Here is a 12,635-nt window from a genome sequence, read left to right on the forward strand (position 1 = left end):
ATCATGGAATAGTCGGCCCACATGTGGTATGGACGGAGCCCCGCAGAAACGAAAAGGGCAGTTTAATAAAGGTCACAATAATATGAAGTTAACAAAAACTAAAAAAAAGTAACAAAAATAAAATTTCAATGTCTACAAGCACAAATACCTACAATTCCTACAACTAATACCATTTGAAAAAAAAAACAATGAAAAGATAACTGAATACGTATGTATTTTTAGGGGAATGAACCATCTAGCTTAAAAACGAGCTACACAAATCAACTTAACAATACCTACTTCAAGCATAAATATTAATAACAATTGATTTTTCTATTGCTATTATGTACCTATTTTTGTATTATTAAATTGAGAATTCCTCTTAAATTTTAATAAAAATAAAATACTTCTGCATTTGACAACCCTACTGGGAAATACCGCAAGATTGGTTTCTCGGGCCGCAGTCTCGTACGTACATTCCTTTTTTATTGTATCGAAATATTATTTATTCAGATTATTTCGATGCAAAACAAATTGCTAGCAAATTCCTAAAATGTACGAATAGAAGTACCCTTTCCATGAAAATAAAATATTTTTACAGGAACAAATACAATACATGAAGCTGTAAATAAAATATAACCAACGTATGTTCTATGGAGTGACGATCTCAAGGAAATGACTAAATGAAAAGTGCGAAAATTATTGGTTTCAAGATATTCGATTGGCGCTAACTAAATATTATTATTAGGAATTAGTAGTATTAAGCCCACATTCTGGAGTGGACACCCACAAGGTGGACCGACGACATCATAAAGGTAGCAGGAAGTCGCTGAACGCCGCGACCAACCGCGGTCAACATGGAAATCATTGGGGCAAGCCTATGTTCAGCAGTGGACGTCCTACGGCTGAAATGATGATGATGATGATGAAGCCCATATCCTTTAATGGATTTAATGGATTTCAAGATTTCATACTCAAGAAAAGATTCAAGCCAGAGATTTGTTGAATACCATTCAACAAATCTCTGGCTTGAATCAGGATAATATTGATTTTCCATAACATCAACTTATTACAGATAAAAGCATGAGTAGACTCGTCACACGTCATACATGTCTTTGACAAATTGACGCGTCCTCATTCACATTTATGACGCATTTACGTACAATAATGTGAAAGTAACAAAAATAGGACAAATCAACTTCGCTTTATGTGTGGTATACTTGATTACATCAATTTTTAACTTTACGTTGTCCTTTACATTTAGAATTTTCAACTTTTGCCCTCATCATCTTCATCATCTCAGCCATAGGACGTCCACTGCTGAACATAGGCCTCCCCCAATAATTTCCATTATGACTGGTTGGTAGCGGCCTGCGTCCAGCGCCTTCCTGCTACCTTTATGATATCGTCGGTCCACCTTTTGGGTGGACGTCTCACGCTGTGTTTTCCGGTACGNTGGACGCTAGTTGGCGCTGTAATCGTGCACGGAGCCAATAATTTATTAAATGTGAGATTAAGTTCGCCTTAGGTTAAAATTTTGGCATTAAAGTATAAATAAATAAAAAGAAGTAAGCATTTCACGTCGTTTTTCGTAGTCCATTAACGCCACCTATTGTAGAGTAGTATTCAACTTAGCCTGCCTAGCCTTAAAGTATGTATGCCACCTGGGGGCGGGTAGTGGAACTCGTATTTCATTCGTTCTATGCGTTTGGTTATATGATTTGCAGAGGTAAATTTTTAATTCGAATTCAATGTTTTTATGAATAAAAGTATGTTATTAAGGTGCAATCATAAAATTTTATTAAAAAAAAACTGCATTTGAACATGGATTTCATTTGTTATTTGTTAAAAAATAATGAGTTTTAGCGAATGTTTTTCATTAATAAAACGCTAATCCATGAAACGATTATATACGACCGGTCACTTTTCGGTCTTCATGGAATGGACAAAATTACACAATTCGAATTTAGATATACGATCGATGATCAATTGTATTCATTGTCCATCCATGAACAACTTTACACAATCGCACCTCAGGTCTTAATCGGGTTAAATAGACCCCACTTCAATTTGAACTTTATGCTTTAAAGAAACGGTAGAAAACCAATGAAAGAAGATAATTTTCCCTTATGCTTGGTTAAGGGTTAATGTCCTCATATCCCTGTGTCCAGGTAAAGTACGACGAAGACAGAAGGCATGGACGAATGGAGCACATCCTACAAGCGGTGCGATGCCAGTATCTCACGCCCAGCTTCCTCAAGGAACAGATGAGCACGTGTCAAGTGTTAAGGAAAGTGCCCGCCTGTAGGGAGTACCTCGCGAAAATATTTAAGGTAAGCCTAAACACTGTAGCGTCTTTATGTAGGCTGTAATATTTTAAACATTGAACAAAAATGTAAAATCTGTATCTTGAATTTTTTCAAATGGTTCAAAAGACAGATAGAATTTTGCGCTTATTTGATATAATTAGGTATTTCAGACTGGAAGTTTGAAGAATTTGGCGCTTATTTGATATAATTAGGTATTTCAGACTGGAAGTTTGATAGATTTTTCTGATCTCCTTATAAGGAGGATGGATGTATGTTTGTTACTCTTCCACGCTTAAACCACTGAATCGATTTCGATGAAATTTAGTATAGAGATTGTTTGAGACCCAGAGAATATGCTAGTTTAACAATAGTTGATCATTGATTCAGGATCTCACACTACACAAGAAGCCCGTCGTGAAGGAGCGGCGGCCGAACACGCCGCGCATCATCTACGTGGCGGGCGGCTACTTCCGCCACTCCATCGGCGTGTTCGAGGCCTTCAACATCGACGACAACTGCTGGACCGCGCTGCCGCAGCTGACGGTGCCGCGCTCCGGCCTCGGCGCCGCCTTCCTCAAGGTAACGTGGCCCTTGCTGCGACCGCATAAGGTGCCATATCGCGCGCCCACTCCGCTATTCATTCGGGTGTTCGAAACCTTCAACATCGACGACAACTGCTGGACCGCGCTGCCTTCCTCAAGGTAACGTGGCCCTTGCTGCGACCGCATAAGGTGCCATATCGCGCGGCCGCTCCCGCCACTCCATCGAGTGTTCGAGGCGTTCAACATCGACGACAACTGCTGGTACAATAGCACTTAGTGCAAATACATAAGGTGCAACAATGTTTAAGTTGATGTGTCATTGTTTTTACTTAGGCTGTAATCTCCTATGAGCGGTATCTACCGTTTACAGCTTCATGTTTGGACGCCGTGGTGCGATACTTGTTAGAAATGTACGGTCTCTTTCACATGCTGACGTCGGCGCATGGGCAACGTTCAGAGAGCGATCGGAAACTTTAATAATCTCGGACGTAACGCACAGTCTACTTCTTTCTCAAATGGGCACTCTTGGCACTAGTCCAGGTGACCCCGTCAACTCTAAAAGGGCCCAATGCCCAGACCAGCAGGTCAAAGACGGTCCTGTGGCCTAATTCACGTATTTTGACAGTCAAGATCTCGCTGACGTTTAGAAGTCGTCCCATTGATAAACAGTTCTAAATCCGTATTCATAAGGTTCATTTCGATAGAACGATTACTCGATAGGATCGCAATCAGCGATTTGTTGTCATTGAAGTTTTGTTACGTAAATGAGGCTACTGGTGATACGTTTAATAAGAGACCGTAGCCGTAATAAAAGTAGTAGTTAAGAACCTACGATTGTTCAGGCAGTGAGCAAGGTATCTGTTTACCTTCATTCAAATATGAACTTTTGGTCGTTGTTTCAGGGTCTATTCTACGCGGTGGGCGGTCGCAACACGTCGCCGGGCTCGTCGTACGACAGCGACTGGGTGGACGTGTACAACCCCGCCACCGACCTCTGGCGGCCCTGCAGCCCCATGTCCACACCAAGACATAGGGTAAATAATTTATTATTAAACTGACTTTTTCGAATTTAACTAAGTAAACCATTATTATACGTTTTCCTCATCAGACTAGCTTGTAAGTCTGTGAAAGTCCACACATCTTATATTATTATGTCATCCGGCTCGAAGGACCAATGTAAAATTTGATTTCAGAATGTCAGCGTCGTATCAAACGTCAATTGCCAAATGCTTTAATTGCACTATTTTTTTTTACTTAAAAGTCAAAGTGCATGCATATTAATGCGATTTAACAAAAAGAAACTTATACAATGTTTGAGTACGCGATAACTTATTGAGCATGATTTATTTTCAGGTAGGAGTAGCTGTAATGGACGGATTATTATACGCAGTTGGAGGCTCATCAGGTTCAGACTATCACAAATCAGTAGAATAGTAAGTACTAAAAACTTATCACATGAAGATAATTAAAAGATTATGGAAATCGCGTTTTGATAGTTATTAAAAAATGACGTCATAGATTGTATTTATTCGCACTATATTTGTGGGAAAGGCGTTTTTGACGACTCATAATTGACTAGTGCGCCAACTACCCTTAAGACTGCCTTGGGCAGTTGGGCAGTTGCTCTCCACTGCACTCCACATTTTGATTTTCTGCAAATTCTTTGTTCGTCGACCCTGTCTTTTGGCAAGCGGTCATCAATCAAACGGTGATCAATCGGTACACCAGTAAAATAATAATAATAATAATAAATCTTTGGACAATTTCACACAGCGCCAGCTAGCCCCAAAGTAAGCAACTTAATGCTTGTGTTATGGGTGCTAGCTTAACGGATATACTACTTATATACTTTTTTTTTTTGACTCGGTGATCAATGAGGGCTATCGTTTTAGCGCTCACCAGTTAGCGCCACTGTAGAGTAAGGTCCTGTCACTTGCTAGTAGCGAAGACAGTGGCGCCAACTTGTGAGCGCTAAAGTGGTAGGAGGACTATCGCATTTGCACTCATCAAGATGGCGCCACTGTAGAGTAAGGTCCTGTCAATCGCCAGGGGTGCCAACTGTTAAGTATAAAAACGATAGCCCTCATTGACCCACGGCTAGTCAAAGCGTTAACGCTCCATTTGTTCCAGCTACGACCCGGAACGCGACACGTGGACACCAGTAGCGCCAATGGGTTGCGCGCGACTCGGGGTAGGCGTAGCGGTCGTCAACCGCTTGCTGTACGCAGTCGGCGGCTTCGACGGCGCCGGCCGCGTGCGCTCCGTCGAGTGCTACCACCCCGAGAACAACTGCTGGACGGAAGTCGCGCCCATGAGTCAAGCCCGCAGCGGTGCCGGTGAGTGCAGTTGAACCCACTTTTGAGGCGGTTTCACAGTGCGAGAAAGAAATAGCAGACAGAAACGCGAGACAGGAGTTTTAAAGCCGCCCATGGCGTGGGCGTGGCAGTACTCAACCGCCTGCTGTATGCAGTGGGTGGCTTCGACTTTATTTAACAGTGCAAGAAAGAGAGGAGACAGAAACGCGAGACAGGAGTTTCAAAGCCACCCATGGCGTGGGCGTACGCAGCTTCTGTACGCAGTCGGCGGCTTCGACGGCGCCGGCCGCGTGCGCTCCGTCGAGTGCTACCACCACGAGAACAACTGCTGGACGGAAGTCGCGCCCATGAGTCAAGCCCGCAGCGGTGCCGGTGCGTGCACACACTGTTACTATTTATTTAACAGTGCAAAAAGTGAGTGCACTTGCACCTACTTTTGCGGCAGTTTTACAGTGCGAGAATGAAACAGGAGACAGAAACGCGAGACAGGAGTTTTAAAGCCGCCCATGGCGTGGGCGTGCCAGTACTCAACCGCCTGCTGTATGCAGTGGGTGGCTTCGACTTTATTTAACAGTGCAAGAAAGAGAGAGGAGACAGAAACGCGAGACAGGAGTTTCAAAGCCACCCATGGCGTGGGCGTACGCAGCTTCTGTACGCAGTCGGCGGCTTCGACGGCGCCGGCCGCGTGCGCTCCGTCGAGTGCTACCACCCCGAGAACAACTGCTGGACGGAAGTCGCGCCTATGAGTCAAGCCCGCAGCGGTGCCGGTGAGTGCACACACTGTTACTATTTACTTAACAGTGCAAGAGAGAGGAGACAGAAACGCGAGACAGGGGTTTCGAAGCGGCCCACGGTGTAGGCGTGGCGGTCGTCAACCGCCTGCTGTACGCCGTCGGCGTGAACAACCCCCTGACGCCCCGCGAACAACTGCTGGACAGAAGTCGCGCCCATGAGTCAGGCGCGCAGCGGTGCCGATGAGTGCAGTTGCACCTACCTTTGTGGCGGTTTTACAGTGCGAAAAAGAAATAGCAGACAGAAACGCGAGACAGGAGTTTTAAAGCCGCCCATGGCGTAGGCGTGGCGGTAGTCAACCGCCTGCTGTATGCAGTGGGTGGCTTCGACTTTATTTAACAGTGCAAGAAAGAGAGAGGAGACAGAAACAAGAGACAGGAGTTTCGAAGCGCCTGCTGTACGCAGTCGGCGGCTTCGACGGCGCCGGCCGCGTGCGCTCCGTCGAATGCTACCACCCTGAAAACAACCGCTGGACAGAAGTCGCGCCCATGAGTCAGGCGCGCAGCGGTGCCGGTGAGTGAACACACTGTTTCTATTTATTTAACAGTGCAAAAAGTGAGTGCACTTGCACCTACTTTTGCGGCAGTTTTACAGTGCGAGAATGAAACAGGAGACAGAAACGCGAGACAGAAGTTTCGAAATCCAACACGGCGTAAGCGTAGCGGTAGTCAACCGCCTGCTGTATGCAGTGGGCGGCTTCGACTTTATTTAACAGTGCAAGAAAGAGAGAGGAGACAGAAACGCGAGACGGGAGTTTCAAAGCCGCCCATGGCGTGGGCGTACGCAGCTTCTGTACGCAGTCGGCGGCTTCGACGGCGCCGGCCGCGTGCGCTCCGTCGAGTGCTACCACCCCGAGAACAACTGCTGGACAGAAGTCGCGCCCATGAGTCAAGCCCGCAGCGGTGCCGGTGAGTGAACACACTGTTACTATTTATTTAACAGTGCAAAAAGTGAGTGCACTTGCACCTACTTTTGCGGCAGTTTTACAGTGCGAGAATGAAACAGGAGACAGAAACGCGAGACAGATATTTCGAAATCCACCACGGCGTAAGCGTAGCGGTCGTCAACCGCCTGCTGTATGCAGTGGGTGGCTTCGACTTTATTTAACAGTGCAAGAAAGAGAGAGGAGACAGAAACGCGAGACAGGACTTTCGAAGCGGCCCACGGTGTAGGCGTGGCGGTCGTCAATCGCCTGCTGTACGCCGTCGGCGTGAACAACCCCCTGACGCCCCGAGAACAACCGCTGGACAGAAGTCGCGCCCATGAGTCAAGCCCGCAGCGGTGCCGGTGAGTGCAGTTGCACCTACTTTTGCGGCAGTTTTACAGTGCGAGAATGAAACAGGAGACAGAAACGCGAGACAGAAGTTTCGAAATCCACCACGGCGTAAGCGTAGCGGTCGTCAAACGCCTGCTGTAGCAGTGGGTGGCTTCGACTTTATTTAACAGTGCAAGAAAGAGAGAGGAGACAGAAACGCGAGACAGAAGCTTCGAAGCGGCCCACGGTATAGGCGTGGCGGTCGTCAATCGCCTGCTGTACGCCGTCGGCGTGAACAACCCCCTGACGCCCCGAGAACAACCGCTGGACAGAAGTCGCGCCCATGAGCCAGGCGCGCAGCGGTGCCGATGAGTGCAGTTGCACCTACTTTTGTGGCGGTTTCACAGTGCGAAAAAGAAACAGGAGACAGAAACGCGAGACAGAAGTTTGGAAGCCGCCCACGGGGTAGGCGTGGCGGTCGTCAACCGCCTGCTGTATGCAGTGGGCGTCTTCGACGGCGCCTAATATTACATGTCAACATTAGAAGGTACACACGGCCACACTGTTAACTATCCATTTCCGTCTCATCAAATGGTGATTCTTTGCGATAGAACGAGACGACATGACAGGCAATGGATAGTTAACACTGTTGCCGATGGTACGTCAAAAAATCTATAAACATATTTTTTTCTTGAATGTAACTGTTAATAGCGTTGTGTAAATAATCTGTCATACATTTCGTGTATTTTTTTACCCAGTCGCTACCAAACACAACTAAAGTAAACACATGGAGATCATAGTTGGAACATTTTATCAAAATAGAATGACTAAACCTATGATGACGTCACATCCACGTGTGTATCCGACAACTGCTTGCAACTTGATCCGGATTAATATCATGAGATTAAGCTTTGCCAAAATGCGCGCTATAAATAACACTGGGCTCTTTTGGTGAAGTGCGTAGTAGACTGTTGAACGTGGCCGTGGTAATTAAGTTTTCTAATTCCTTCTCTCCTTTCCAGGCGTAGCAGCACTAAACCAGTACATCTACGTGGTGGGCGGCTACGACGGCTCGCAGCAACTCGCGTCGGTGGAACGATACGACACAGAACGTAACGTGTGGGAGCTCGTCGCGGCCGTCAACATCGCGCGCTCGGCGCTCTCGCTTACCGTGCTGGACAACAAGCTTTACGCCATGGGTAAGTTAGTAGACTAAAATCAAGTGGCAGTGGGCGGGGCAAATAGCTCGTAGAGACGATGGCCGTTGGGACAGAAAAGTTCTGGAGTGGCGCCAACGGACTGGAAGACGTAGCGTGGGCTCTAGCTCCTACTAGGTGGACCGACGATATGGTAAAGGTCGCGGGAAGAACCTGGACGCGGGCAGCGCAGGACCGTTCATTATGAAAAGCCTTCGGGGAGGCCTTTGTCCAGCAGTGGACGTAATTTGGCTGAAATTAACGAACGAAGTTAGTAGACGCATAGACACGAGACATGGCTGAGTCAATTACGTAGACGGGAATTAGTCGCGTCCGTGAAGCGGTACGACACAGAACGTAACGTGTGGGAGCCTGTCGCGGCCGTCAATATCGCGCGCTCGGCGCTCTCGCTTACCGTGGACTGGTCGCTGGACAACAAGTTTTATGCCATGGGTTAGTCTATGGAGCGCTACGAATGCTACGATACGTAGTCATCAGACATAGAAGAATCAGGCGCGTTCGTGGCCGCTATGACACAGAGACATAGATGAATTAACTGGCGTTCGTGGAGCGATACGACACAGAACGTAACGTGTGGGAGCCCGTCGCGGCCGTCAACATCGCTCGCTCTCCAACTCGCTCACCGTGCTGGACAACAAGCTTTACGCTATGGGTGAGTTAGTAGACGGTTAGACACGAGACATGGCTGAGTCAGTTACGTCGGTGACGGCTACGATACGTAGACATGAATCAGTCGCGTCCGTGGAGCGATACGACAGAACGCAACGTCTGGCCGGAGTCATAGCGCGTCCATGTTGGAGCGTTACGATACAACCGTGACGATTGAGTCAATTACGTCGGTTTAGTGCAACGACACCAAGCCACGGATATGCCGGTTGCTAACATGGATGCTACGACACGAAGCAGACATGTAGTGCCTTTTTCTTGTGATGCGAATTGCGGCACGCGAGCGGTTCTAGTCCGCGTGCGTGTCAAATCACGCTGCTGGTTGCATGCAGGACAAAGATTTCGTATTGTCGCTCGCAGCCAATCCGCGTTCCACGTGTAGTCCGCATAATAGGAAAAACAAGTAAAAAATATTGAAATGAGGGCCGCACGCGTGCTGAAATCCGCATCACAGGAACACTTATATTTGTTACTTTTTTATCCAGAATGAAAAAGCTGCATCTCAGATTGTCATACTCTTCAATGCTATTTTATGGCCCGATTGTAAAAATAATATGTTTGATGCTGTTGTTTATTATAAATATGAGGTAACGGGAACTCTAATATGGTAAAATTACAATCTCTTTATTACAACATTATGTGTATCGTGTATCGTATAAATTTTATCTGTTTTTATAATTTCTTTAAATATTCACCACAATTCTATCTGTGGGGACCTATAAGTGGTTATCAAGAGTTATTAACTGTAAAATAATTATGTAAACCCTGGTCTTCCTAATATAAATAAATAAATAAATAAAGCGTATCCTCCCAGGCGGCTACGACGGCACGTCGTTCCTGAACATCGTGGAGGTGTACGAGCCGTGCGCGGACGCGTGGCGGCCCGGCACGCCGCTGCCCTCCGCGCGCTCCGGTCACGCCTCCGCCGTCTGCTACCAGGTGCGTACGCGTTTACTAACACTGTGGTGGACTGCAGTGGACTGTATGCGTTTGTGTGTGTTCGAGAGCGCTGACCGGACGATGAGGACTGCCGTTGAGAGCTTGCCCTTACTATGTCAGGCGTAGTAGGTGCTACTTGCAGGAATAAAACCACTATTTCACTTGCTGAGACTTCTCGCGTTTATTATTCGCTTCCTTTTCTCAGTTCTTGCTTCTTCAGATCCCATCCCTTTCTCTCCCGATATTCCTGTCTCTGTCTCTCATGTTCTGGACCATAGTTCTGGAATGTTCGAAGCGAGAGGTCCGATATTGCCGTCCTGTTTCTTTTTCTCTCGAATATTCCAGAAGTGTGTGGAAGAGTAATTGATGTGCAAGTGAGATGACAGATAATGTGAGAAAGAGATGGAATGATATTTATCTCTAATCGACTCTAATTGATTATTTTAGTACATTTTCTGATTGTTAACGTTGCTAATCAATTCTAATTAATAAATTAGCGTATTTTCTCGGTTGACGTCGCTAACAAAGACATTATTATACCGTGGGCGTTGAGCGTGACCCATTGAAATAGACTCATTTCGTGCGATTGGCGGTAATTATTAATAAATCAATATTATTTACTCACTTCACAATGTAATTATAAGCCAAATGGCGGTAAGAATTGTCACTGCTGAAAAAATTAATAAAACACGATCACTATTAAAGTTAGCAAATGTGTCCTCGCCAAACTCGCTTACAATTTCTATTTTCTGCTAAATGCACCCATTATTTCACTCCGTTTCGGAGTACTCCGAGGTGTTTACGTAATTTCATGTCGATTTGTCATCGTCGCTCATGCTCGCGTCTCACTTTGCATGAGAGGGATGGCAACATTCGATACTTCGTATAACGTTTTTCGGAGTAGCCACGCTGGCGTTTGTCTAGTTTATTTACCCAGAAAGATTCATGCTTGATATAATCGGTGGAGCTCTTTCTTTTTTCCCCACATTTTTTATCATAATTCTTAGTTTCGAATTCAAATTCTCACAATCCAGAAAAGACAATTCAATAATTAACGAAGTGACATATTTTAGCTCGTAAATAAAATACTCAGTACCTCGAAGTATATTAGACGAAAACTTATTGACCTTATCATTCGCAGCACGTGGCACCGCCCGAAGGCGTCGACGCGCAGCCCGCAGTTTTGCGCCGACGCTCGCGCCGCTCCGACCACGCCTCCACCTCGCGCGCCGACGACATCCCGTCCGCCAACAACATCATCCCCACGCTGTCGCACAACAACTTATAGCACACGCCCTGTATACAGCTACAGCGACGGTTGGTCACACCTGAAACTTGGCCCAGGTGGAAGTTGTCCAATATACCTCAGTGTGCTGATGATTATGCTATGGATCATTAAAGAACCGTTTTGTGGGGCGGAGAAACTTCAAACGCCTCCTACTACAACTTATAGCACACGCCACAAACTGAAGCAGGTGACAGGGTAACGTGCCAGGTGAAAAGGTGGAAATTGGCCAATATACCTCAGTGTGCTGACGATTATGCTATGGATCATTAACGCAGAATCCACTGTGTCGTAGCGCGCATACCCTCCGCCAACAACATCATCCCCACGCTGTCCCACAACAACTTATAGCACACGCCCTGTATACAGCTACAGCGATGGTTGGTCACACCTGAAACTCATTCCAGCTACGGTGCAAACAGCGAGACCTCCCGGTGGAAATTGTTCAGTATACCTCAGTGTGCTGATGATTATGCTATGGATCATTAATCCTTCAAGCTCCGCGAATCTAGACACAATAGATAATCAATTGTTATGACATTAATTAATGCCGTCTGGGACTCAATCGGTTAAAGAACCGTTTTGTGGGGCGGAGAAACTTCAAACGCCTCCTACTACAGCTTATAGCACACGCCACAAACTGAAGCAGGTGACAGGGTAACGTGCCAGGTGAAAAGGTGGAAATTGGCCAATATACCTCAGTGTGCTGATGATTATGCTATGGATCATTAACGCAGAATCCACTGTATCGTAGCGCGCATACCCTCCGCCAACAATGTCATCCCCACGCTGTCCCACAACAACTTATAGCACACGCCCTGTATACAGCTACAGCGACGGTTGGTCACACCTGAAACTTGGCCCAGGTGGAAGTTGTCCAATATACCTCAGTGTGCTGATGATTATGCTATGGATCATTAAAGAACCGTTTTGTGGGGCGCAAAAGATTCAACCGCCTCCCACAAAATCTTAAAGCACACGTCCCGCACTGACGCTGGTGCCAAGGTGACCGGCCGGGTGGAAATTGTCCAGTATACCTCAGTGTACTGACGATTATGCTATGGATTACTAAAGAACAATATACCGAGTTGTGGCAGATGAAAATCGCCTCCCACAACATCTTGTAGCACACAGCTTATACAAAACGACGGTTGATCACACCTGAACCCTGTCTCAGGAATAGTGCACACAGCGTAAACTCCTATCCCAGCTACGGTGCAAACAGGGAGCCTTCCTGGTGGGAATTGTCCAATGTACCTCAGTGTGCTGACGATTTTGCTATGGATCATTAGAAGCTTGAATTTCGCATCACACATCTTATAGCAATGACCCAGGT

General features: G+C 46.4%; 1 protein-coding gene across 3 annotated transcripts; it reads left to right on the top strand.

Moving 5' to 3' along the window:
* Window positions 1–2,111: 2,111 nt before the first annotated feature.
* Window positions 2,112–11,990, top strand: LOC114352346 (kelch-like ECH-associated protein 1). 3 transcript variants are annotated; one of them, XR_003655853.1, is made up of 9 exons: window positions 2,112–2,312; window positions 2,676–2,867; window positions 3,733–3,864; window positions 4,184–4,263; window positions 4,961–5,166; window positions 8,215–8,391; window positions 9,890–10,014; window positions 11,156–11,457; window positions 11,507–11,990. XR_003655853.1 is itself a non-coding variant. In XM_028303930.1 (9 exons), the coding sequence occupies exons 1-9, from the start codon at window positions 2,127–2,129 to the stop codon at window positions 11,648–11,650; spliced, it is 1,245 nt and encodes a 414-aa protein (XP_028159731.1). In that variant the 5' UTR covers window positions 2,112–2,126; the 3' UTR covers window positions 11,651–11,990. The 3 variants fall into 3 exon arrangements, 2 of the variants coding, with proteins under 2 accessions (XP_028159731.1, XP_028159730.1); XM_028303930.1 differs by having other exon boundaries at window positions 11,156–11,269; window positions 11,618–11,990; XM_028303929.1 differs by having other exon boundaries at window positions 11,156–11,990.
* The last annotated feature ends 645 nt before the right edge of the window (window positions 11,991–12,635 follow it).

Source organism: Ostrinia furnacalis, unplaced genomic scaffold (genome assembly GCF_004193835.3).
Source record: "Ostrinia furnacalis isolate ACB-3 unplaced genomic scaffold, ASM419383v2 OfSCF1330, whole genome shotgun sequence".
Classification (NCBI taxonomy): Eukaryota; Metazoa; Arthropoda; class Insecta; order Lepidoptera; family Crambidae; genus Ostrinia; species Ostrinia furnacalis.